We start from the raw sequence: 27,713 nt of genomic DNA, 5'->3' as shown, positions 1-27,713 counted from the left end.
TCAAGTTGGTGTAGATGTTTCCCTTGACAAATAACAGTAAAAATCTTTCAACCCACAATTCTGTGATTTTCTGCAAGTCACTTTCAGTTTCTATTCTTGTTAACAAATGGCGACGGATTCACCTCAAGCGTGGTTAGAGGAGGAATTAATTTGTTCTGTCTGTCTACAAATTTACACTGATCCTGTAATTCTCAATTGTAAGCACAGCTTCTGTAAAGTCTGTATTGAGAAAACCTGGGATGAAGCAGTGTTTGATGCTTATCCCTGCCCTGAATGTAGGGCAGAGTGCAAGAAACGGCCACATCTGCAGAGGAATTTCAAACTTGCAAGTATTATTGAGGAATATAAAGTTCAAAATACTTCAACCCATTTGCTTTTGTGTAACTACTGTTCCAACAAACCACGGCCAGCAGTGAAGACCTGCCTGAAGTGTGAAGCTTCCATGTGCCCCGAACACCTCAGACATCACACCGAGAGCTCTGTGTTCAAAAGTCATCTCCTTGTAGATCCCACTGCAGACGTATCCCAGTGGAAATGTTCAGAACACCAAGAGATGCTGAAGATTTACTGTAAGGAGGATAAGGTGTGTGTCTGCACACTCTGCACTGTGTTTGGGAAGCACAAGGGTCACAACTGTGGGAGCATCAGTGAGGGAGAGAAGGAGCTCAGGGTAAGAACAAAATATGTTAATATTGTCTCTACTAGACTCTCATTTTTGCTCAATCTATATGCATGACCAATTGATGGGATGCTTGTTGACTTTCTTTTTACTTAAGAATGTGAGTTGTACTGGTCCTAAGTGAAGTTGAAATTACACAATACTGAAAATAAACAGATTTGCAGATAACATTTGATCCACAAGATCCCCTGGCCTAGATTTGACTTTGAGGGGAACAAAGGAGAATTTCTTTAGTGATTTTTATTCACTCGTGGGATGCGCCCATCACTGGCTAGCCCAGCATTTATTGCCCTTCCCAAGCTGCCCTTGAGAAAGTGGTGGTGAGCTGCCTCTTGAACCAGTCCCACATACCTTCAATGTTGTTGGACAGCTGCACCCATCCAGGCAAGTGGGGTGTTTTCCATCACAGTCCTGACTTGTGCCTTGTAAATAGTGGATAGGCTTTGGGGAGTCAGGAAGTGAGTTACTCACCTCAGTATTCCTAGCCTCTGACCTGCTCTTGTATCCAGGCCTCCTTGCTCTGAGGTAGGGCCACTGCCATTGCACCTCAAGAACCATACCAAAGTGTGTTTATGGCTAGTCCAATTCAATTTCTGATCATTGACATTCCCCCAGGATTTGACAGTGGGGGTTTCAGTAATGGCAAAGCTATTGAATGTCAAGGGTGTAGAGACTCTGGTTTGTAATCAGTAATGTGCTGATTTCTGGGTGGTTTGAATCACCCCTAGATTGCTGGCTCTGACACTGGACTTAATTTAGGAATGTGAAGTGAAGAAGGCAGTAGACAGGTGTTTCAGGGCAAAGAATCTCTGCGTTTATTAAATGCAAAGGTGAGTATATCACAAGAAATAAAAAGGCAGAAATAATAAACAGGAAAATAAAACAAAGATGAATAAAAATACAAGAGTTAAAAAGGCAAATTCAAAACAGTGGAACTGACACAAAAACAAAGTTGCTGGGAAAGTTCAGCAGGTCTGGCAGCATCTGTGGAGGAGAAAACACAGTTAACGTTTCGGGTCCGATGACCCTTCCTCAGAACTGTTTCTTTCAGGCCAGTCCATTCATTTCTAATTAAAATAAAACAAAGAACTTGGGATCTGAAGATTGGGTACAAGAGCAGAAAATTACTGGAAAAACTCCACTGGTCTAGCAGCATCTGTGGAGAGAGAGTTAACATTTCAAATTCATTGACCTTTCTTCAGCTCATTTCCATTTATCCCTGTAGTCCTGCAAAGCCTGTCTAATTTCCATTTGAGATCATTGATCATCCTTTATCCTGGAGGTAGCATGTCTTTGTCAGCTCTCTCCTTTGATTTTAGGACAATGCCTGCCCAGGGTCATGAATTATGTGATTGAACAGGGCCAATTCAGGACCTGGACAATTTGGCCACATTGGATTGAACAGCCTGTAAGGTAGTGGGATCTAAAATATAGCCATTCCTTCCTTTTATTTCCTGCTCTGCTGTTGCTCTGCCTCATCATTAGGATGTAACGACTCAAAGTTGCTTTGACGGACAGAGTCTCTGTGTTTTGGTAGCAAATTCCCATAGTAATTATGGTCAATGCTGCCATGCTTCAGAATGACTCTAACCGTACTTTTGCTGTCCTCCCCAGAATGTTGGCTATTTAAAAGCTGAGAAGAGAAACAGGATCCTGCTGGGGAAACAATTCAGCTAATGGGACACAGTGAGCAATCTATTGTGTTTTCCTTGAATGCTCAAGGAGGACACTAGCATTTGCTTAATAGTCCTCCTGTTGAATCCCAAGAATAGGGGTCTTGCTGGTAGAATTTCTTTAACACTGGTGTGTGTCACTAATCCAGGTATCACTGCTGCACACAGTGTGGTGGCTTCAACCATTGAATAGCCCGGGACTTCAGTGGACTCATTGAGATCCTGGTTGTCGAACCCTTGCTGCTGCAATTTGTACAAGACTAAGCAGGCAGTGTCAGATCTCTTTACCAATGGTGTCTTTATGGTGCCAAGGTCTGGAAGATGCACAACACATTCCAGATTACCCTCCTCCCTCCGGACCAACCTCAGGGAATCTCTCTCCCATTGCCACTCTCTTGACTCTCCATCTTCGGTCCGCCTCCCCCTCTCTCCCTATTTATTCCAGTTCCCTCCCCCCATCCCCCTCTCTGATGAAGGGTCTAGGCCCGAAACGTCAGCTTTTGTGCTCCTGAGATGCTGCTTGGCCTGCTGTGTTCGTCCAGCCTCACATTTTATTATCTTGGAATCTCCAGCATCTGCAGTTCCCATCATCTCTGATACTATTTTAACCTCACTGCGAAGCCTCTTCCAGGGATGCCTAACCTGAAGAAGTTACCCTCCTCCCTCCGGACCAACCTCAGGGAATCTCTCTCCCATTGCCACTCTCTTGACTCTCCATCTTCGGTCTGCCTCCCCCTCTCTCCCTATTTATTCCAGTTCCCTCCCCCCATCCCCCTCTCTGATGAAGGGTCTAGGCCCGAAACGTCAGCTTTTGTGCTCCTGAGATGCTGCTTGGCCTGCTGTGTTCGTCCAGCCTCACATTTTATTATCTTGGAATCTCCAGCATCTGCAGTTCCCATCATCTCTGATACTATTTTAACCTCACTGCGAAGCCTCTTCCAGGGATGCCTAACCTGAAGAAGTTACCCTCCTCCCTCCGGACCAACCTCAGGGAATCTCTCTCCCATTGCCACTCTCTTGACTCTCCATCTTCGGTCCGCCTCCCCCTCTCTCCCTATTTATTCCAGTTCCCTCCCCCCATCCCCCTCTCTGATGAAGGGTCTAGGCCCGAAACGTCAGCTTTTGTGCTCCTGAGATGCTGCTTGGCCTGCTGTGTTCGTCCAGCCTCACATTTTATTATCTTGGAATCTCCAGCATCTGCAGTTCCCATCATCTCTATCTCCTTCAACAGTTTTGTTTTGGCAAAATTCAAGAACAGGCTGAGTTTTTTGTAAAGAGACTAAGAATGGGGGCTTGAGTGTCTGAAGCAGGAACCGGTACATCCCTAGTGAGGTTAGAGTTTTCTATTGAATACTTGCTTCAGAGGGCAGCTAGTCTTTGATGAGGCCACCATCAGGTAAACTGTAAATAATATGGGGCTATCATACACATTGCTCGCTATCAATCCAGATTGTGCTGGTGTCAATGTTATGGACCAGACTAAACTCCCTCAAAATAAGTCAAGAAGATGGCCTAGACCCTAACTCTTTAATTTATTTAAAGGCAAGTGTAAGGTACTGTGCTACAGATGTGATTCAATTGGTTTGCTACTAGGCTTAAAGCAAAACGCACTTTATTTTTACAACACAATTAAAGTGCAAACGAGAAAGGGCATAACTTTAACTCATTGAAATACTTAATTAAAATTATATATTATTTAACTCCTAATCATCAATTATTCCAATATAGCTACATCCCACACACACACCCTTGGCAAAGGCAAATTCAGCAAAACAGATTTTCCTCATGTGCTAGCTCCCTTCCAGAACATGAGAAAGGAGCACCGAAAGAAACAATCAGGCAGCAAAGAGAGAACTGTATCTATCAGCTTCAACAGCCAGTTCCAAACCCCAGCTGAAAGCAAACTAAACCGTAGGTCTGTGTGAAACTGACTGCATCCACTCATGCTTGTTTTGTGTAATTTAAAAACAGTCAGGTAGCTCAAAGCTGCTTCTGAAGCCAACATCCAGCAGTGCTGTGGCAATACCTGTCTGCAAGAGAAACAGCTCAGAACAAATTTCTCTTAAAGGCACAGTGCCTAGACCCCTTAAAAATTCCTCCAATAATCAAAGATGTCTTCGTTTTCAAAACCTTTAGTCTCACACTGAAGTACGCTACACTTTTTTCATAATTCTTCAACATTTTTGGAAAAAATTAGGCATAAAAAGACTTTTTAATGGAGTTTATTGTTACACTCATTCAATTTGAAAATCATACGTGGCAGGATGAGAGAATACAATTGCCAATACATTATAACGACTTTGATGAAGGAAGATGGAGGCATCAGTGACATAAGAAAGAAGATTGTAGCATTGAATATTTGCACGCTTAAGTTTATTGCTATAGCATGTATAATTTTCAAATTGAATGGCTGTAACAATAAACTCCGTAAAACAGTCTTTCTATGCCTAGTCTTTTTTCAAAAATGTTGAGGGATTATGATCAGTAAAAATTATCTCAGTTACATTACTGACAACATAAATGTTGATACATTGCAATACCAATACCAAATTCAAAGTTTCTTTCTCCTTGGTGGAATATTTCTTTTGATGAATATTCAAATTTTAGGAGAAATATCCAATAGGTCTTTCTATCGTATTATCATCTTCTTGTAAGTGTACAGTCCTGACACCCACATCATTTGCATTGATAACCACCTTGAATGGCTTTGCATTGTTAGGTTTTGCTAACACTGGCATCAACACAGCTTTCACGCTGGAAGATGTCTTCTGACACTCCTCTATTCACTGAAAATTTGTGCATTTTTTCAACAGGTCTGTCAGTGGAGCAACTACGCTACTAAGATTCGTACAAATTTTCAGTAAAACCCATTCAGTCCCAGGCATTGTAATGCTTTCCTCTATGTCGATGGTATGGGAGACTCCCCAGTAACCTTTGGTTTCAAATCCTGTGAAGCAATCTGTCCATGTCCAATGATATGGCCTAGGAACTTGGCTTGGGGTTTTGCAAACTCACTCTTAGCCAGGTTTATCACCAAATCCACCTCCCAAAGTCAATCAAACAACTCCCATGAATGTTCCAAATGTTCTTTACATGCTTGACTGAAAGTCACCAGTTCATCTATGTATACCACATAATTGGGTAATTCCAAAATGCTTTTATTGGTTTGTCTTTGAAATGTGGCTAGTGCATTCTTCATTCCAAATGACATGATTTTAAACTGGTAAAATCCATTCAGTGTCATGAAAGCCAAAATTTCCTTTGCTCTTTTGCATAAAGTTGCCTGCCAGCATCTTCTGAGAGAGCCCATCTTAGAAATACAAGTTGCTTATCCCACATTCTCAATACAGTCTTCCAGCCATATTTCATAACAGCATTGATTTTGCTACAGTCCACACTTAATCATTGGGTACCATCTGGGTTTTGGCACCGTTACTATGGGTGAGCTCCATTGGCCAGAACTCACTTGGATTATGTTGTCTTTGAGCATGCTTTCAGTTTCTTTTTGAACCTGCGCCAATTTTGGAGGGTTAAGTCTACAAGGATTTTGCTTAATTGGAACAGCCTTTCCTATATCAATGTCACACATAATCAGTTTAGTACTTCCCAACTTATTCCCACATATCTCTTCATGTGATTGCAATGACTCTTTCAGGTCATTTTGACTTCCTTCTGGAAGGTAACTCAATTTATCTGAATTTTTGAGAAGTCCTCATTTCTAATTTGCTTAGAGGGATATCAGAGTCAGTATCATCTGGATTTGGTTCTTCACTCTAAGTTGTAACAAGTAACTCATTCTCTTTTTGCTCTCCTTTCCTATCAAAATGCCTTTTGAGCATGTTGACAATAACATACTCAGTTTTATTTCTTGTCTGGCATTTTTATTAAATAATTCATGAGAAAGCCAACTAAACACTGCTTTAAAAGGGTCATCTACCACAGGTAGTAATACTAATACTTTACCTCTACTATTGAAATCACAAATTTTTTATTCTGTTTCATCACACAGAACACTGAACTTAAAATAGTACAGCACAGTACAGGCCCATCAGCCCACAATGTTGTGCCGAACTTTTACCCTAAACCTAAGGTCTATATAACCTCCACCCCTACCTTATACTTTCATCCATATGCCTATCTAAAACCTGCTTAAATGCCCCTAATGAGGCTGACTCCGCTATCGTCTCCAACAATGCATTCCATGCCCCTACCACTCGCTAAGGAAAGAACCTACCTCTGATGTCTCCCCTATGTCTACCTCCACTCACTTTAAAAACTATGCCCCCTCGTAATAACTACCTCCACCCTCGGAAAAAGTCTCTGGCTGTCCACTCTATCTATACCTCTGATCATTTTGTACACCTCTATCAAGTCACCTCCCATCCTTCATCATTCCAAAGAGAAAAGCCCTAGCTCTCACGACTCTCACATGCTGTGCTACTTTTAAATGTAGCCTAGCCAACTCACCCACTCTATTTATTCTCTTGTTAACATTTGACACACAGTTCGATAATGTCATCATGGAATTCTGACTTACCAATTTCTCCTTAATTAATTTAAGAGATCCTCTCACCTCATGCCCAAAAACTAATCCAAATGTACTGAATTTTGTTGATTCATTAAGTGCATCTCAAATTGCAAAATGTAAAAATTGAATACTTTTATCCCATCCCTTTGGATAGTTTTGAATATTAGCCCTCAACATGGTCTTTAAAGTTTGATGCAACCCTTCTAATGCTCCCTGCAATTTTGGATGGTATGCACTTAAGTTGTTTTATTCCCAAGCTGTGTGTAATTTCTTTGAATAACTTTGATTTAAAATTTGATCCTTGACCTGACTGTAGTTCTGTGGATAGTCCATATGCCATTAAAAAAGATTGAGGAACTTTTCAACAATCCTTTTAGCTGTAAGACAGGGTGGCCTCTGAAAATCCAGTAGACACATCCATTTTAGATTAGATTAGATTAGATTCCCTACAGTGTGGAAACAAGCCCTCTGGCCCAACAAGTATTTTGGTCAATAAATATTGATTCCCACTTTTTCTTTCAGGGAAGGGTCCTCTGCAATCAATTAAGGCTCTTATAAAATGGTTCCTGATGTGTTGGATGGATATTAAGGGTGCTGCCTTACATTTTCCTATTACCTGTTACATCTTTATGCAGTCCAGGCCAATAAGATGTCTTTTATATTTTGACTTGAGTTCTCCTTACTCCCAAATGACCTCCTACTGGTACCTTATGCACTATCTGCAGCACACCCTTTCTATAATCCACTAGTAATACAACTGCTGACGTAGCAAGTGCTGCAGATGCTGGAGTCATTGACTTCATCGCTTTCCATCTCCACATTGCTTTGGACCATCAGAAAGTTGAATGGAACAGACACAGAGAATATGATTCTACTTGTGAGGCTGACTAAAACTAGTGGCTACAAATATAAGATTGTCATTAAGACACTTCAGGAGGAAAGGCTTTATGCAGAGGGTCCTGGGAATGTGAATCCCACTCTCAACAACGAGGAATTGAGGCAAATCAACATATTTAAGAGTAAGCTAGACAAAATCACAACAGAGAAAGGTTTGTTGAGATAACAGAGTGTGGAACTGGAGGAACACAGCAGGCCAAGTAGCATCAGAGGAGCAGGAAAGCTGCCATTTCGGGTCGGGACCCTTCTTCAGAAATGCTGAAGAAATTCCTCAGAAGGGTCCAGACCCGAAATGTCAGCCTTCCTCCTCCTCTGATGCTGCCTGACCTGCTGTGTGCCTCCAGCTCCATACTTCGTTACTTGATGAACTTATGAGCATTTTTCATCCACCTGAATAGTCCATTTCCTCATGAAGACTCCATTTATAAGGTAGTAACATTCTAGGATACACTCAGATTCTTCTTCTGTGTATGCTTTTTGATACAGCTGCATTATGTTTTCTATTTTCTGTTTTAATTCAGCTAACTTCTCTGAATTAAAAATATCCGCTCTGTCCTCCATCTGTTCTTGTTTTTTCTAAACCATTTGATCAAATATAGTTTCTGATAATTGAACTTCAACTTCCTTATCTTTATTCTTTGGTTCCTTCTTCTGCTTTAACTGGTGGCTTTGGGATCTTGTTACCATACAATCAGGAAAGATCCCAGGACATATTTCCTGTAATACCTCACTTGTTTGACATTCCACTGGCTTTTCAACCACAGTAGATCCAGTTAGATTACTACTGAGGATAAATTGTATTTCCAGAACCAAGAAATTCTCTATTACTCCTACCACCACTTCACAACTTTTCACCAGACACTCCAAACTCACCTTATAAAATGGAAAACTGCCCTTCTCACCTTGGATTCCATGTATTATCACTTCTCCTGGCAGTACTCTTTCTGAATTACATATCTCCTCATGTTTCATCATTAAAGATTGACTTGCTCCTGTATCCCTTAAATTCTTAGATAATAAAATGTGAGGCTGGATGAACACAGCAGGCCAAGCAGCATCTCAGGAGCACAAAAGCTGACGTTTCAGGCCTAGACCCTTCATCAGAGAGGGGGATGGGGTGAGGGTTCTGGAATAAATAGGGAGAGAGGGGGAGGCGGACCGAAGATGGAGAGAAAAGAAGATAGGTGGAGAGAGTATAGGTGGGGAGATAGGGAGGGGATAGGTCAGTCCAGGGAAGACGGACAGGTCAAGGAGGTGGGATGAGGTTAGTAGGTAGATGGGGGTGCGGCTTGGGGTGGGAGGAAGGGATGGGTGAGAGGAAGAACAGGTTAGGGAGGCAGAGACAGGTTGGACTGGTTTTGGGATGCAGTGGGTGGAGGGGAAGAGCTGGGCTGGTTGTGTGGTGCAGTGGGGGGAGGGGACGAACAGGGCTGGTTTAGGGATGCGGTTGGGGAAGGGGAGATTTTGAAACTGGTGAAGTCCACATTGATACCATTAGGCTGCAGGCTTCCCAAGCGGAATATGATTTGCTGTTCCTGCAACCTTCGGGTGGCATCATTGTGGCGCTGCAGGAGGCCCATGATGGACACGTCATCTAAAGAATGGGAGGGGGAGTGGAAATGGTTTGCGACTGGGAGGTGCAGTTGTTTGTTGCGAACTGAGCGGAGGTGTTCAGCAAAGCGGTCTCCAAGCCTCCGCTTGGTTTCCCCAATGTAGAGGAAGCCACACCGGGTACAGTGGATGCAGTATACCACATTGGCAGATGTGCAGGTGAACCTCTGCTTAATGTGGAATGTCATCTTGGGGCCTGGGATAGGGGTGAGGGAGGAGGTGTGGGGGCAAGTGTAGCATTTCCTGCGGTTGCAGGGGAAGGTGCCGGGTGTGGTGGGGTTGGAGGGCAGTGTGGAGCGAACAAGGGAGTCACAGAGAGAGTAGTCTCTCTGGAAAGCAGACAGGGGTGGAGATGGAAAAATGTCTTGGGTGGTGGGGTCGGATTGTAGATGGCGGAAGTGTCGGAGGATGATGCGTTGTATCCGGAGGTTGGTAGGGTGGTGTGTGAGAACGAGGGGGATCCTCTTTGGGCGGTTGTGGCGAGGGCGGGGTGTGAAGGATGTGTTGCGGGAAATGCGGGAGACGCGGTCAAGGGCGTTCTGGATCACTGTGGGGGGAAAGTTGCGGTCCTTGAACAACTTGGACATCTGGGATGTGCGGGAATGGAATGTCTTATCGTGGGAGCAGATGCGGCAGAGGCGGAGGAATTGGAATAGGGGATGGAATTTTTGCAGGAGGGTGGGTGGGAGGAGGTGTATTCTAGGTAGCTGTGGGAGTCGGTGGGCTTGAAATGGACATCAGTTACAAGCTGGTTGCCTGAGATGGAAACTGAGAGGTCCAGGAAGGTGAGGGATGTGCTGGAGATGGCCCAGGTGAACTGAAGGTTGGGGTGGAAGGTGTTGGTGAAGTGGATGAACTGTTCGAGCTCCTCTGGGGAGCAAGAGGCGGCGCCGATACTGTCATCAATGTACCGGAGGAAGAGGTGGGGTTTGGGGCCTGTGTAGGTGCGGAAGAGGGACTGTTCCACGTAACCTACAAAGAGGCAGGCATAGCTGGGGCCCATGCGGGTGCCCATGGCCACCCCCTTAGTCTGTAGGAAGTGGGAGGAGTCAAAAGAGAAGTTGTTGAGGGTGAGGACGAGTTCGGCTAGGCGGATGAGGGTGTCAGTGGAGGGGGACTGGTCGGGCCTGCGGGACAGGAAGAAGCGGAGGGCCTTGAGGCCATCTGCATGTGGAATGCAGGTGTATAGGGGCTGGACGTCCATGGTGAAGATGAGGTGTTGGGGGCCAGGGAATTGGAAGTCCTGGAGGAGGTGGAGGGCATGGGTGGTGTCACGGACGTAGGTAGGGAGTTTCTGGACCAAAGGGGAGAAAATGGAGTCCAGATAGGTGGAGGTGAGTTCGGTGGGGCAGGAGCAGGCTGAGACGATGGGTCGACCAGGGCAGGCAGGTTTGTGGATTTTGGGAAGGAGATAGAAACGGGCCGTGCGGGGTTGGGGAACAATGAGGTTGGAGGCTGTGGGTGGGAGGTCCCATGAGGTGATAAGGTCATGAATGGTGTGGGAGATGATGGTTTGGTGCTCGGGTGTGGGGTCATGATTGAGAGGGCAGTAGGAGGTGGTGTCGGAGGGTTGGCATCTGGCCTCGGCGATATAGAGGTCAGTGCGCCATACTACCACTGCGCCACCCTTGTCTGCGGGTTTGATGGTGAGGTTGGGGTTGGAGCGGAGGGCTGCCCGTTCTGCAGGGGAGAGGTTGGAGTGGGTGAGAGGGGTGGAGAGGTTGAGGCGGTTTATGTCTCGACGGCAGTTGGAGATGAAGAGGTTTTCTTTACCTGCTTTTCCAGGCACACATGAGCAAACCTGACTTATGCAAGTGAATTCTTTAAGCAGATCTGACATTTTCTTCTGAACCAACTCTTGACCAAGCTGTGCATTATTTTTTTAGTTTCCTCTGTGATCTCCTTTACCACTTTAACAAAACCCACATGACAGGTGGCAGGTGGCTATTTCATTTGTTTAGCCACCTTCTCTTTGTCCTTCTTGCTGGGCCTGGGTGACGCTTGGACATATTTAAACAGATCCTCACAAGGCTATTGGTCATTATGGGTTTGCTCTTTATCACTGTCCACTTCACTAATCCCACCTTTTATATTTACCTCCGTCATTTTAAGTGGACTTTCACTTTTCATTGCCAGCTTCTGGAGTTCAAAAACTCTCTCTTTATCCTTTTCTTCTGCATTTAATTGTGGTTCAAACAGTTTCTTTCTTTTTCATATTCAAGCTGTTCTGATTCTGTTGCTCATTGATCTGCTGCAGTTATCCCTATCTCTCTTTTGCTTTTGCCTCTCTTCCTTTTTCTTTCTGTTCTGCCAGGGCAGTTATTTCTCGTTCTTTTGCCTCTAATTCAAGATGCTCCACTTACAGTTGAATTTTTGTTAATTTCAATGATTCCGATTGCATTCCTGGCAATTGAAAAAGCTGGGTTATGGCTGTAATTATCCCCCTTTCTCTCACAGACACAACCCACCTCAGCTTCAGCTTGCCTGCCAATTTTGAAAGCATTGCCTTACTCACCTTCTGTAAATCACCCCCAGCAATGTCTTACACACCCAGGAAAATCTTAGCCCCTGAAAGAGCATTCCTGAGGAAATCAACTGAATGAAACACCTGAAAAGGGAACTCCAACATACTGCTCACAGTCTTTGAGTCCAATAATCCTAAACCTAACCTGGAATGAGAGAGTTTGCTCCCAGACCAGACCAGATCAGACCAAACCTCTTCAAAATATATCAAGGAGATAGCCTAGACCCTAACTTTTATCTTATTGAAAGGTAAGTGGAAGGTGCAGCATTCCAGATGTGATTCAATAGATCAAACTTCTAGGCTTTAAGGAAAGCAGACTTCATAAATCTTACACCATAAGTTAAATACAAACAAACCAAAAAGAATTAGCGTAGCTTTAATTTTATTGAAATACTTAATAAAATTATTTTGGGGGTGGATAATGGAGCAGATGGGGGAGAGAAGACAGGACAACAGGTCCATCCTGGGCCTCCTCCAGTGTCACAACGATGCCACCTGAAAACTGGAGGAGCAGCTCTTCATATTCCGCCTTGGAACCCTGCAGCCCAATGATCTCAATGTGGACTTTACTAGCTTCAAAATCTCCCCTCCCCCATCCTCATCCCAAGAGCCACCTCTGTCATCCCCGCCTCCTTGACCTGTCTGCCTTACCTCCCAGCTATCCGCCCCTCCCTCATCACTGACCAACCTACATCCTAACTTCCTACCAACACTCACCTTTACAAGCTTCATCCCTGTCCCCCTCTCTATTTTAGAGTCCCCTTCCCCTCCCCCATTTCTGAAAAGAGCGCCCAGACCTGAAACATTATCTTTCTTGGTCCTCTGATGCTGCCTTGCCTGCTGTGCTCACCCAGTCTCCACCTTGTTATCTCAGACTCCAGCATCAGCGGTTCCTACTATCTCTAATTATACGTTATTTAAGTAATAATCAGCAACTGTTTCAATATAGCGCACCCTTGGCAAAGGCATATTCAGCTAAAGCAGATTTTCCCCATGTGCTAACTCCCTTCCAGTCTAGGAGAAAGGAACATGGACAAAAACAATCTACCAGCAGAGAGAGCACTCAAGCTTTTTGCTGCAGCAGAGAGAGAGCTGTATCTATCAGCTTCAACAGCCAGCTCCTAACCCCAACCGAATGCAAAACTAAACCCTGGGTCTGTGTGAGACTGACTCCAACCTCTCATGCTTCCTTTGTCCTGTTAAAAACAAACAAACAAACAGTCAGGGAACTCTGAGCTGTTTACCCACTGCTTCTAAAACAGACATTCTGGTACCATTGTGACAACAGCTCTCTGCAAGAGAAACAGCACAGAACAAATCTCTCTTAACAGCACAGAGTTGTTGCATACATCACCTTTTGAAATCCACTGCTGACTCCATTGAATTTTTTTGGCTTCTGAGTTCCTTTTTTAGATTGTTTTCTTTTAATATCTTCTTTAGTTAAGACTGTTTTATTTCACTGCCACTACTGTTAGTTTAACTAGAGATCCTCTAACATACTCTATTCTCATTGCTAAATACAGGCATAATGATAGCTATCTGACATGTCTCTAGCACCACACCCTTTCATTGTTATTCAGATGTAGAATTAATACTCACATAATGATTCTGTAAAGAGTGTGCAGGATGAGAGGGACCTCAACATATATCTGCCTCAGTCATTAAAAGTAGCAGAACACGTTCACAGAGCAGTTAAAAAAATAGACTGTATTCCAGGTTTTATTAACAGAGGGTAGAGAACAACAGCAAGCAGGCGATATTGAGCTTGTATAAGGAAATGGTTTGGCCTCAGCCAGTGTATTGTGTTTCAATGTGGGTGCTATATTTTAAGAAGTAAGTGAATGCAAAAAAAGTTTATGACAATGGTTCCAGGGACGAGGAACTTTAGACGATGGACTAGATAAGTTTGGACTATTTTACTTCAAGAAAAGAAGGCAGTGAGTAGATCTGATTGAATATTTGAAATTATGAGATTCCAGATAGAGCAGACAGAAACTGTTCCCACTCATGAAAAGATTAAGATTTTCTAGAAAGATATCAGGAATGAGGGATTCGAGATACAAGGAAGGAAGAGAAAAATTGAGCTTCTTCTCCTTAGAACAGAGAAAATGAAGGGGTGACCTTATTGAGGTATTCAAAATTATGAACAATTTTGAGAGGGTAAACAAGGATATTCTATTTCCACCAGTTAGTGTCTTAATAGCATTGGGTCACAATTTTAAGATTGTCAGCAAGACAGCTAGTATGAGGAGAAACCTCTTCATTCAGAGGGTTATTAGGATTTCAAATGTGCTGCATGGAAGAGTGGTGGAAACAGATTCTTGGGAGCTTTCAAAAGAGAGCTAGACATATATTTGAAAGAGATGTGTTTAGAGGGCTATGGAGTGTGACACTAGCAGGGTAACTCTCTCAGGAGTCAGTGAAGACAGTACCAAAGCAAAAGTGACAGAAAGAGAAACTTTTCTTTCCCCCTGCAGCGAGCCTGGAATCCACTGCTTTAGAGTGTGATGGAGGCAGATTCAATCAAGGTTTTGAAAGGGGAAGTTGACGCTTTTCTGAAAGGGTACAGTGAGCAGGATTATAGGAAAAAGGCAGGGAATATCACTAAAATGCTTATTGGAAGATTTGACGCAATGCGATAAGCTGAATGGCATCCTATCACATTCTGGACATGTGTGAGCAGAAGATTCCTGAGGATGGTCCCCAGAATTAGCATCTTCAGTTATGAGAAGTAATCGGGGAATTTTGGACTCTTTTCCTCGGGGAAAAGCCGATCATGAGGGGATTTGACTGAGGAGTTCAAAATGATGAGAAGTCTGATCAGAGGGGGAGAAACCGTTCCCACTGGTGGATACACCAGGGTGTAGATTAAGGTAAATGAAGCAAACAGTTACATGAGAGAAGATGCTTCCATGTGGTGAGTAAGTACAATCTGGAAAGTACTGCCTAAGAAAATGGTGGAGGGCAGGGTCACCTGAGGCTTTCAGAAGGGAATTAGGCTGTTATGTGAAAAGGAAAAATGTGCAGGATTACTATTGGAAGGTGGGAGAGTGACACGAAGTAACATGGTCCTATGGGAAGACAGTGCATGATGGGCTGAGTGGTAATGATAACAATTCTGTGATGTGTAATGGTGACTCTGCTAACTCTTCTCCAGGTTCCATTTTTGGACTTATAATTCCGAGTCTATCAATTGGCTACATATTTAAATTGAAGGATTGATTGAAGTAATAAGGTGACTCTATTACAGGTTTACTTCAATGATCAAACAGAAAAGATCCGGATTAACATCCAATCAGTACCAGCTACCCTTGGAGATCTTCAGGAAGAAAAGCAGAAAACAAAGGTAGGCAGCTTCCAGTTTGTTGTAATACAGAAAATACAACATCCAATTTAATCACAGGAAGCTCCTACTGGCCCCAAAATTAATGCTTTTTTTTGCCATGTTGATGAAGGGCAAATATTGTTCATGTCAATGGTTCACTCTCACTCTCACACGTGCACACGCACACATGCACGCGCGCGCTCACACACACGCACATACACACACACACACATGCACACACACACACGCACGTCACTTGCAGAGTTTGAGTTAAAGAGCCATTCAGTCGTACAGCATGGAGAAGACCCTTCAGTCTAACTAGTCCACACCGACCATGCTCCCAAACTAAACTAGTTCTACCTGCCTGTGTTTGGCCCATATCCCTCCAAACATTTCCTATTCATGTACTTACCCAAATGTCTGAGAAACATTCTAACTGTATCCACATCCACCACTCCGTCTGGAAGTTTATTCCACACGCGAACCGATCTCTGTGTAAAACTATTGCCCCTCACGTGGTTTTTAAATCTTTTACCTTTCACCGTAAAAAATATATCCCTTAGTTTTGAACTATCCCACCCTAGGGCAGAGTTGCTATGCAGTACATTGCTTTAACTGCATGTTGAGGTTTGGACCTTTTGGATAGTTGATGGTAGAGACCACAAATCTCTTTCCATTATATGACATGGGAGATATTGAGAAGCTGATTCTCCTGGAAAAATGGGACATGCTTTCAGCAGAACGTACTAATTATTTCAAGCTAAGATGAGGGGAAATGTGGCCACTTAAAAGGGTTGTGGATCTTTGGAATTGTTTGCTGCAGAGAATTGTGGTGACTTAATCATTGAGTACATTTAAGACTGAGGTATTCAGGCTTTAGGTCTCTCATGGAGTCAAGGGAAATGGGATGGGAGTGGAGTTGAAACTGAAGGTCAGCCATGATCATATTGAACAGCAGAGCAGGCTGAATGGTCTCCTCCTGCCCCAGTTTCTTACCTTCTTACTTCTTGCTTTTCCTCAGAAGTGAGAACAGGCAGTTGAAGAGAGGAGTGTAACCCTCGGTTAAGCAGGGGAGAGAGAACAAGCAGGATATCAAACAGGAAGACAATATTCTCACCCAACAAGTGCAGTGTACTTGATACCTGTGAAGATAAAAAGAAACACTGCAGACACGGCACATTCTGTGCTGACCATCCTCACCGCGGAGCTGTCCAAAGCTGGGAGAAGGTGAATGGGAATGGAAGAGATTCAATAAATAACAGACTGTCTATCACACCCATGAGCCACAATCCCGAGACCCACGGGAGCTGGTGCTATCTGTGGAGAGAATAATAAATGAGGCTGGAGAGGAAATTGGAAAAGAAGGAGATAAATTCATGATCTATGTTGGTGTCAGTGAGATAGATGGTAATAGGGAGGAAGTCATACTGAACAATTATCATCTGGTAGGGATTCACTTACAAAACCACACCTTTTGGTAAGTTCAGGCTTAATTCTGAGTGATATTCTCAATGGCACAAAAAAGACTAGATGCTGGAATCAAAGGTAGACAAATGGGATGCTGGAAGAACACAGCAGGCCAGGCAGCATCTGGAGGAAGAGGAGAATTCAGCGTTTTGGGTGTAACCCTTCTTCAGGCCTGGATGTGGGGGTAGGAGGGAGCTACAGATAAAGAGAGGGGAGGGGTGAGGCAGAATGACAGTGATATGTGCACACTGGTAGTAACAATCTGGGACCCATGGGTTTGTTGGAAAGGAAAGAACTGAGGGACTGTAGGCCATCCTTGTGGGATATGGATGTGTGTAGTCCAACAGACCCAATCAGGACCCCCCACCAATGCCCTCCTCCACCTCACTGAAATAGTCCTCACCCTCAATATCTTCCTTCAATTCTTCCCACTTTTTTCAATTCCAGGGTGGGGAGGTGTTGCCATGGGTACTCACACAGGCCCCAGCTATGCCTGCCTGTTTGTCACTTATGTCAAGCATTGACTTGCAACAGAAATTTGAAGAACAACACCTTACCTTTCATCTGGGCACACTACAGCCCGATGGACTCAACTCTGAATTCTCTCATTTCAAATAACCATCCCCTGGCTCCCCTTCTCGTCCCACCTCCCTTCCATTCCACCTTTTGATCCTCCCCTCCAGCCAATTGGATTCATCCCTCCCATCAACCAACCAGGTCATACCTACCACTAGTGTCCACCTATCACCATCATTCTGCCTCCATCCCTCTCCTCTCTCTTTATCTGCAGGTCCTCCTAGCCCCACGTCCAGCCCGTGAAGAAAGGTTGGGCCTGAAATGTTGACTGCTCCTTCCCTCCAGGTACTGCCTGGCTTGCTGTGTTTTTCCAGCCTCCTGTTTGAATCCCTGATATTTTCAATGACATAGACACAGGTGTGGAAGGGAAACAGGAAGAAGTGATAGGAAAAGGAGGAGCTTGAATTCCATGGGGCACTGTCAGTAGGTCAGTGAGAAGGTGTAATATGTGAGGGACAGGAAAGTTTACTCCAGTTAGATGAATTTCTGATTGGACAACGTGTATAGTTCTGTATAGTTCTGGAAACCACATCTTAGATAGGTTACCCTAGACTAGAAAGGAATGCAACACTGTGTAATCAGCAGATCCAAGGTGCAGGAAGCGAGTTTTTGTAAAACTAGCCTTGTATTATCACAAATAACATGAGTGTTGAGGGTTTGAAGATTTTATGTAAAGCCTTTTCCACCAGCCAGGGATCCAGGAGAAGGGGACTAAATTAGAGCCAGGCCATTCAGCAGAGAATTTCAGAAAACCTTCCTCAAGGAAAGCATGGAATGTTTTCCCACAAAATACAGTAGATGCAGATCCAATAAACAAACTACAGTCAAGGCAGATAAAGCAAAGTTAAGAAACAGGCCCAGACATGATCTCATTCAGTGGCTGAATAGCCCATGAGGGTTAATGATCTCCTCCTGATCCTACCTTCCCTTTTCCTAACTTCCCTATCAGAGGAACCCATCCAGATCCATCCTATTGATAACTTTGGAAATTCTAAATCCCTCCCTATTTTCCCAGGTACCCACTCCTGCTCCCTTGTGATATTTGTTGGCTCCACCACAATGCAGTGCTGGGTAGGGCTGTGTGCAGTTTTGATCTCTTTATTTGAGGAAGAATATTCCAGAGGGAGTGCAGCAAATGTTTACCAGCATGATTCCTGGGATAGCAGGGCTGACATAAAAAGAGAGACTTCAGGTAGAACTATATACACTGGAATTTAGGAGAACGCAGGTGTATCTCAGAGCCTATGAAATTCTAACAGGACCAGACAGGAAGGATGCTCATGACAACCAGGGAGACCAGAGCCAGGGGTTACAGCCGAAAGGTATGGGGTTGGCCATTTTAGGACTGAGATGAGAAGAAATTTCTTCACCAGAGAGTGGTGAGCCTGCAGAATTCTCTGCCACAGAAAGCAGTCGAGAAGAAGTCAGATATAGTTCTTCGAGCTAAAGGGATCTAAGGTTACTGGGAGAAAGCAAGAACAGGGGACTGAGTTGGTTGATGAGCCATGACCATATCGAATGGTGGAGCTGCCTTCAAGGGCAGACTGGCTTTCTCCTGTGCCCAATTACAATGTTTCTATATTTGAGCTAAGTTGCTGCCACAAATCCCTTTTAGTCGTTGAGCCTATCTAGTGATTAGTGATAGAAGATACACCACAGGGGGCCTTGCCATTAGGTAGCAATAAGTAAAGTACATTGGGTCAGGCACAGGATCTTGGACCTTGAGGAGCTGGTACAGATACATCTGCTCCCTCTGGAAGCTGGAGTAGATCTCCTTGTCTCCACCCACAGACTGTGTATGCAACCAGGACAACGTGTGGATGGTACAATAACATGGACATGAACCCCTTCAACTTATCTATCACCCCTTAATCTTTTATATTCCAGGAATAATTAAATCCTTGAGGTGGGGTTGGACCAGCTACCACTCGGGAGTGTGAGTAGAAACACTTCAGGGACAGAATGAGAGGTTGTCACAGTTTCTGTCATGTTTTGTTCACAAGTTCATGTATGTCTTCTTCCAAAGGACGAAATAAAGCAAAAGAAAATGAAAATAAAGGAGAAGGGTGATGCACTGAGAAAGAGGATTGAAAGTGAAGAAAGAGAGATGTTTGAATATTTGGACAGAGAGGAGAAACGGGTCATTGTGGAGATTGATGCTCAGATCAAAGATCTCAGTGACAAAGGGAGCAAAGTTCAGAAATACTTCAGCAACCTGAGTAAGATCTCGAAGGAAAAGGGGACTATCTTCATACAGGTAACAATTTCGGCATCTATACCAGGAAATTAGTGAAATATCATTGTCTTTCTGAAGATTGACAAATCAGCCATTTAGACCTTGTTACTTTAACGACTATAAATATTATCCTCCAGTTTATCTGTCTGTTTACAGCTTGTATTTTGAATCCTGCAACTAGGTTTGATAGGTTTGCAATAAAAATACATTGCAAACAACGTATTAATGTTGTTCTCTCTTTAAAAAATGTTAATACTTTTCTCCCTTTATATATCATTCCAGATGCTTAATTCGGAAGCTGGCAAGTAAGTTGCATGTTACTTCATTTTTCAACAAAAAGAACAAATTAGAGATAATGGCAAAAAGCATGCACAAAACTACATTCTCTTTGACTCAATAGTATCTCTGGTCAGTTCCATTTCTATACTTTCCCAGACATGGCTGTTATGTAGGACCCTTACCTAAGCGATATGATATAGTATTATTCAGGTAAGGATCAGGTAAAGAAGTGGAGAGAGAGACCTAGGATTGATATAAGGATAAATGCAAGGTTTTTAATAGCTGGTTCTTTAAGGGGCACTTTGAAAGGAAGGTATATGCAGGATATTGAAAAGAAGCCTGCATTCTGAACTAAGGGACGATGGAAAAAAGGACGCAATAAAACACTTCTGTCTCCTGCTTTTGAAGAACTAATCTCTGTTGTCTTTTGCAAAGCTCACAGCTTTAAAATGTGCTTATGATTTATCAGATTACGAAGTTTGTCAAAGCCATTCCCATCGCTCCACATTCCGAGCTTAGATACAGCAAAACTGCAGGAGTTGGCGCAATGGTTGGAGGAACAAGTGGAGAGGAACAGGGATGTCACGGTCTTATTATGTAAGTGACGGTGTTTCTGAGTGTTTGTTCTATCAGGGTTAATGACGGTAGCTGCCTGCATGGGGAAAACAGGCGCTAGCTATTTGTAATTTCCATGTAGCCACTTATTGTAGGAGTATCAGTTAATTTGAAGTATCAGTTAATTTGAAGTATCAGTTAATTTGAAGGCAAGTGTCAGTTAATTTGAAGTATCAGTTAATTTGAAGGAGTATCAGTTAATTTGAAGTATCAGTTAATTTGAAGTATCAGTTAATTTGAAGGCAAGTGTCAGGTACCTCGCTGATGCCATGTTTGAATTATGAATTTCAATTTTATTCACACTTGTACATATCCTTGTCCAGTTCCAAACCATTACTATATCATCTCTCAATCAAGACTGGAGCTCATTTCTCTAGAAAAGCAAAGAAAAAATCATTTAAAAAATATTAATTGTATCATACAGTACCAAAGAGGGTCTTTGGCTTATAGAGTCCATATTGCCAAAAAAACGCTAAATATGCAGTAATCCCATTTCCGGCACTAGGCCTGCAGCCTTGAATGTTATGACATTTCAAATATTCATCCAAGCACTTTTTAAAGTTTATGAGGTTTCCTGCCTCAACTATACTCCCAGGCAGTGTGTTCCAGACCCACAACACCCTCTGGATTTTCCTCGCATCCCCTCTAAACTTCCTGCATTTCACTTTAAAATTACACCACTTCTTATTGACTCTTCAACGAAGGGGACCAGCTGCTTTCCATTCACACTGTCCATGCCCTTCATAATCTTACACATCTCCTCAGCACCCTGCCCCCCACAATCTTCTCTGCCCCAGCTTATCCAGCCTCTTTCCATAAATGCTCCATCCCAGGGAACATCCTGGTGAATCTCCTCTGCGCCCTCTCCACTGCAATAACATCTTTTCTACAGTGTGGTGACCAGAACTGCATATAGTACTCCAGCTGTGGCCTACCCAAAGTTCTGCACAGATCCAACAGGGCCTCTCTGCTCTGACCATGCAAGTGTCCCATATACCTTCTTAACTGCCCTATTGACCTATCTTGCCACCTTAGGGGTTCAGTGGACAAGCATCCCAAGATCCCTCTGTTCCTCTGAGCTTCCTGCTGTCTGTTTGTTCATGGCTAGGCCAGCAATTATGGTGATTAGTGCTGAACATTTTGCTGTCACCAGTGAACATCCTGACTCCAACCTGATGATGGAGGCAAGATCATTGATCAAACAAGCTGAAGGTAGTTGGGCTCAGAATGTTACCCCGAGGAACTGGCAGATTGGAAGATCTCCTTATGAATCTGCCCCTGGGCCTGGTCAGGCTGGCTATTAACAGGCCCAGGCAGCAGTCTGTGGAAGGGATTGTTCATGCTGACTGTCTGCCTCTCTTCCTTGAGACTGGGTGTCATTAGAAAGGAAGCACACAATGTCTATTAACGATCGAGATGCCTTTAGAGAGAGGTGGGCACCCTGGGGAATACAGTGCTTTGTTTCTCCCTCCAACTCCATTTTGACTTAGTCCCCTCCCTTTCGCTGTACACTAATCCTAATCCCCATATTTTTCTTTTAGCATTGCCCTTACCCAGCTTTGCTTGTAAATACTCAATTGCCACATGAGTATTTTTCTTATTAAGATAAATAAAAACTCTGAGGACCTGGAGTTTTGTGGTGGAGTATTAATGTCCGTACCTCTGAACCAAGAGCCCTAGGTTCAAGTCCCACCTGCTCCAGAGGTATGTAATAACATCTCTGAACAGGTTGATTAGAAAATATCTATATAGAAGAATTCCTGCAGAGATGTCCTGGCATTGAAATGACTGATGTTCAACAATCACAACTGCTTTCCTCTTGAACAAAGAACAGGAACAAGCTCTTTGTCCCACAAAGACTGCACTGAATAAAAACAAAATTGCTGGAATAGCTCAACAAAATGTGGGGCTGGATGAACACAGCAGGCCAAGCAGCATCTCAGGAGCACAAAAGCTGATGTTTCGGGCCTAGACCCTTCATCAGACCCCTCTGTGTTCATCCAGCCTCACATTTTGTTGTCTTGGATTCTCCAGCATCTGCAGTTCCCATTATCTCTGCTGGAATAGCTCAACAGGTCCTGCAGCATCTGTGAAGGAGAAAACAAAGTTAACATTTCGGGTCCGGTAACCCTTCCTCAGAATTGATGGTGGCTGGGAAAATGTCAGTTTATATGCAGAGAAAAGGGGAGGCCGACGGGGTAGGCAGTAAATGATAAGATAGAGCCTAAAGAGAGAGAAAGACAGTTGGACAGACTAAGAGTTGATAACGATCAGGCTGGGAGGATGAATAGTTGTTAATGGGGACTATTAGTGACTAATAACAGGTAGTGTGTAATGGCAGGCTGTGTGGTAACAGGGCCTGGTGTATGGGTGGGGTGGTTGGGACATGGGAGAGGTTAGGTCCTAAAATAATTAAACATGATTTCTTTTGGTTTTTAAGACTGTACTGATTCTTGACATCTTTCTGAACTAAAAACCTTTTGCCTCTATGCTGTCTGTATCCCTCCATTCCCTAACTATTCTTATATTTGTTAAGATGTCTCTTAAACATTGCTATCATATCTGCCTCTACAACCTCCCTTGACAGCGCATTCTGGGTGCTTACCATGCTCTGTGTAAAAAAACTTGCCTCTCATATCTCCTTTAAACTTCTATCAGGTCACCCCTTTCCCTTCAATGCTCAAGTGAAAACAAACTAAGTTTATCCAGTCTCTCTTCAAAGCTAATAATCTCCATACCAGGCAACATGATAATAAACTGGTTCTGCACCCTCTCCAAAGACTCCACATTCTTCTGGTGGCATGGTGCCAGAACTGTACGCACTATTCCAAATGTGGCCTCACTAAAGCTCTATACAGCTGCAACATGGCTTGCAAACTTTTATACTCTATGCCCCGATTGAAGAAGGCAAACATGCCATATGTCTTCTTGACTAACCTATCCACTTTTGTAGCCACTTTCATGGAACTGTGGACCCATACACCTAGATCCCACTGTATTTTGATTCTACAAAGGGCTGTGCCCTTGTATAGTTCCCTCCTGCATTAATCTCCCAAAATGCATCACCTCACATTTGTCTGGATTAAACCCCATCTGCCATTTCTTCATTCAAGCCTCTAGCCTATCTATATCCTGCTGTATCCTCTGGCAATCCTCCGCAACATCTGCAGCTGTCCCAATTGTTTTGTCATCCACAAAATTACCAACGGGAACATCTACATTCTCTTCCAAATCACTTCCATACAAACATCCCAGTACTGATCCCTGTGGAACACTGCTAGTCATAGATCTCCAATCTGAAAAACGCCCTCCCATTGCTACTGTCTGTCTTCTATGACTAAGCCAGTTCTGTAACCATTTTACCAGCTCACCACAGATCCCATGTGACTTTATCTTCGGTATCAACCTGCCATGAGGGGCTTTGTCAAAGGCCTTGCTAAAGTTCATATAGACAACATCCACCACCTTGCCCTCATCAAATTTCTTTGTCACTTCTTCAGTAAACTCAATCAAGTTTATGGGACATGGCCTGCCCCACACAAAATCATGCTGCCTATCACTAATAAGTCCATATTTTTCTAAATGCGAATAAATCCTATCCCTAAGAATCTTCTCCAATCATTTCCCTATCATTGATGTAAGGCTTACCAGCCTTAAATTTCCGGATTATCCCTTTTAAACAAAGGAGTAACACTGGCTATTCTCCAGTTGTCGAGGACTTCTCCTGTGACTAAAGAGGGCACAAAGATGTCAGACAAGGAAGGTCCTAGCAATTTCCTAACCTGCCTCCCTCAGCATTCTGGGATAGAAGGGGGTCCTGTCTACCTTAATGCTTTTCAAAACACCCAACACCTTTTTTTACGAAGGGTTTGATGAAGGGTCTAGGCCCGATATGTCAGCTTTTGTGCTCCTGAGATGCTTCTTGGCCTGCTGTGTTCATCCAGTCCCACACTGTTACCTTTTTTTATATATTGACATGCCTTAGAACATCGATGTGTTCTTCCTGAGACTCACCATCCACCATATCCTTCTCTTTTGTGAATACCATTGCAAAATATCCATTAGGGACCTCACTCACTGTTCTCTGGCTCCACACATTAATTCCCTGATTTGTTCTTGACTGGAGCTAACCTCTCGCTCCTGATAAATGTATAAAATTCCTTGGGATTTTCCTTAATCCTGCTGGAAAAACTCAGCAGGTCTAGCAGCATCTGTGAAGGAAAAGACAGAGTTAACATTTTGGGTCCAGTGACCCTTCCTCAGAACTGGTGGTGGCTGGGAAAATGTCAGTTTATATGCAGGAAATAGGGAAGCTCAATAATTCAATAATTTTAGGGCCGAAACTCCCCCATGTCCCAGCCCCCCACCCCACACACCAGGCCTTGTTACCACATAGTCTGCCACTACACACCCACTATTGTTTGTCACTAACAGTCCCCATTAACAACTATTCACCCTCCCACCCTGATCGTTAGCAACTCCTTTGTCTGTCCAAGATAACAAAAGTGTGGAGCTGGATGAACACAGCGGGCCAAGCAGCATCTCAGGAGCACAAAGGCTGACGTATCGGGCCAACTGTCTTTCTCTCTCTTTGGGCTCTATCCTATCATTTACTCCCTACCCCACCCACCTCCCTATTTCCTGCATATAAACTGACATTTTCCCAGCCACCATCAGCTCTGAGGAAGGGTCACCAGACCGGAAACGTTAACTCTGTTTTCACTGGAGGGTGGCTCAGTGGTTAGCACTGCAGCCTCACAGAACCAGGGACTTGGGTTTGATTCCAGCCTTGGAGTTTGCACATTCTCCCCGTGTCTGCGTGGGTTTCCTCCAGGTGCTCCAGTTTCCTCCCACCGTCCACAGATGTGCAGGCTAGGTGGATCGGCTGTGGGAAATTGCCCATAGTGTTCAGGGGTGTGGGGTTATAGAGGGATGGGTCTGGGTGGGATGCTTCAAGGGGCGGTGTGGACTTGTTGGGCCGAAGTGCCTGTTCCCACACTGTAGGGAATCTAATCTAATCACCTCTACAGATGCTGCTGAGCTTTTCCAGCAACTTTGTTTTTGTTCCTGATTTACAGCATCCACAGTTCTTTTGGGTTTTTTCCTTAATCCTGTTTGCCAAAGACATTTCATGGCCCCGTTCAGCCCTCCTAATTCCTTGTTTGAGTTCTTTCCTGCTTGTTTTATATTCTTCGAAGGCTCTGTCTGTTTTCTGTTTTTCCCTGTAACTCCTGTTTCCTTTTTGTGTAAGCTGTCAATTTCTCTTATCATCCATTCAGGTTCCTGAATCTTGCCCATCTTATCCTTTGTTTTCATGGAAAAGTTTGGCACACGTGTGGCACCAAGGGTCAGCGTACACGTTGACATAAAAACCAACCCAGCTGACACGGGGAGTGGTTAAGGTTTCGATATTACTGCCTGGCAGTGTGATGGAGGCAGGCTTAATCAGGGAATACAAGAAGGTTTTGGATAATTACGGTAAGAATGTGTGGGACTGGAGGGAAAGGTGCTCGGTCATTCTGAGAGCTGACGTAGCTACGATGGGCTGAACAGCCTCCTCCTGCCCAATAGCAATTCTGTGATTTTGCTATGAAATCCCTTGGTTAATGTCCTCCCACAGTCCGTCCCTCACTAGCTCACACTCTCTGAGCCCCACCAGTGTCTCTGAGCAACTCCCTACGGCAAGGGCTGGGAATTTCCTTTGATTCCATGTTTCTATTCACAGATGGCCGAACCCCAAATCTGGATCCACTCACAGCCCACCCACAACTGGCTGTATCCTACAATAAGAGGAATGTGACACTCACTCGACAGAAGCCAAAGTGTGCTGACAGCCCAGGACGATTCGACTGTTTCCCACAGGTCCTGTGCGCTGACAGTGTGAACTGTGGCCGTTCTTACTGGGAGGTGGAGGTTCCTGGCGAATGTTGGAGAGTTGGCGTTTGTTACAAGAGTCTGAGCCGGAAAGGTCCAGGGTCTGAATGCTCACTGGGAATGAACAATAAGTCATGGAGCGTGTGCTCACTGCTGGGCTCCTGTACTGCTTTGCACAACGGAAACAAAACAATACTACCCACTGGAAATCCAGCCAGAGTGGGAGTGCTGGTGGAATTTGAGGCTGGAGTCATCTCGTTTTACAAGGTATCTGACAAGAAACTATTCCTGTTGTACTCTTTTCACCAGAAAACCTTCACTGAACCACTTTACCCAGCCCTGACGGCGAACGGTTATGATGAGTGCATCACTATGTGTGATTTGAGTTTCCCATTTTCTTGATTTCTGATTTTATTGTTGCTTTTGAGCAGGTTGAGAAAGGAGTTTTAGCCATTTGCTCTGTTGATGTAACCAAATTACATTTTAATGCTGCCATTTCCTGTTAAAGGCCATAGTGTGATCATTTAAAAAGCTAAATTCTAAGGATGTGCATTTAGGTTGCTGTAATAATAGTTTTTTCAAATGTTTTTCCTATGTTTTACATACCTAAAGATTATTAAAAAATCATGTCTAAATATGTCTCCTTGTTTATGGAATCTTGCTTTCATATTTTATTCAACTTTTTTATCTCAAGGAATTTCTTGATCCACGTTATGGAAAATGGCTACGTAAACACATACTGTAATTGCACTGTAATAACAAAGTGTGGAGCGCGATAAACACAGCAGGCCAAGCAGCATCTCAGGAGCACATAAGCTGACATTTCGGGCATAGACCTTTCATCAAAGAGGGGGATGGGGAGAGGGCTCTGAAATAAATAGGGAGAGAGGGGGAGGTGGCCCGAAGATGGATAGGGGAGAAGATAGGTGGAGAGGAGAGTATAGGTGGGGAGGTAGGAAGGGGGTAGGTCAGTCCGGGGTCTTGCCTGTTTGCCTGGTGCTTCAACCCACCTTGCAGAAATTCCACTTATCTTCCCATTTAGGTCCAGTACTGTCCCTTTAAAATCCTCCATTGCCCTTCAGATTCTGCAATAACCCAGATTTCCTTAATGTATTTTTTTTCACATGAGTGCTCACACTGGGAAAACCAGTCAACACCATTGACTTTACCCTCACAAGAATAATCCAGCCCTTTGTCTGAAGCAGAGCAGTTTCCATCTTTGCTATCTCTACTTTATCCTCAGTGTCTCTCAGCAGGACAAGCTCAGCAACTTAAGAGGTCCTACTGAACTCAAATTTTACCATCGAGGTATTATACCTTGCTCCTAGACCATTTTCCTGTGCATTTGGGTTACTTGTCCAGTAACATTACCACTACTACACCAATACCCCTGCCTAGTGTGGTGTGTGGGAGAAAGATCTTGCCTTCA

At 43.9% G+C, this 27,713-nt stretch overlaps 1 protein-coding gene across 1 annotated transcript; it reads left to right on the top strand.

Moving 5' to 3' along the window:
* Positions 1 to 106: 106 nt before the first annotated feature.
* On the top strand, positions 107 to 26,822 carry LOC125465673 (E3 ubiquitin-protein ligase TRIM39-like). The gene is made up of 6 exons (XM_048559402.1): positions 107 to 670; positions 15,163 to 15,258; positions 19,307 to 19,537; positions 19,799 to 19,821; positions 20,265 to 20,392; positions 26,136 to 26,822. The coding sequence occupies exons 1-6, from the start codon at positions 107 to 109 to the stop codon at positions 26,684 to 26,686; spliced, it is 1,593 nt and encodes a 530-aa protein (XP_048415359.1). The 3' UTR covers positions 26,687 to 26,822.
* The last annotated feature ends 891 nt before the right edge of the window (positions 26,823 to 27,713 follow it).

The sequence above is a fragment of the Stegostoma tigrinum genome, chromosome 30, assembly GCF_030684315.1.
Source record: "Stegostoma tigrinum isolate sSteTig4 chromosome 30, sSteTig4.hap1, whole genome shotgun sequence".
In the NCBI taxonomy this organism is placed as follows: Eukaryota; Metazoa; Chordata; class Chondrichthyes; order Orectolobiformes; family Stegostomatidae; genus Stegostoma; species Stegostoma tigrinum.
Note: the sequence above shows the minus strand (reverse complement) of the source record. Positions and strands in the feature narration are given on the sequence as shown.

Excerpts from the sequence above, each read along its gene's own strand:
- LOC125465673 (XM_048559402.1), top strand. The coding sequence starts at position 107 with ATGGCGACGGATTCACCTCAAGCGTGGTTAGAGGAGGAATTAATTTGT. Across the intron at positions 19,538-19,798 it reads AGGGGACTATCTTCATACAG|ATGCTTAATTCGGAAGCTGG; the intron begins GTAACAATTTCG and ends ATATCATTCCAG. Across the intron at positions 20,393-26,135 it reads GGATGTCACGGTCTTATTAT|ATGGCCGAACCCCAAATCTG; the intron begins GTAAGTGACGGT and ends TTCTATTCACAG.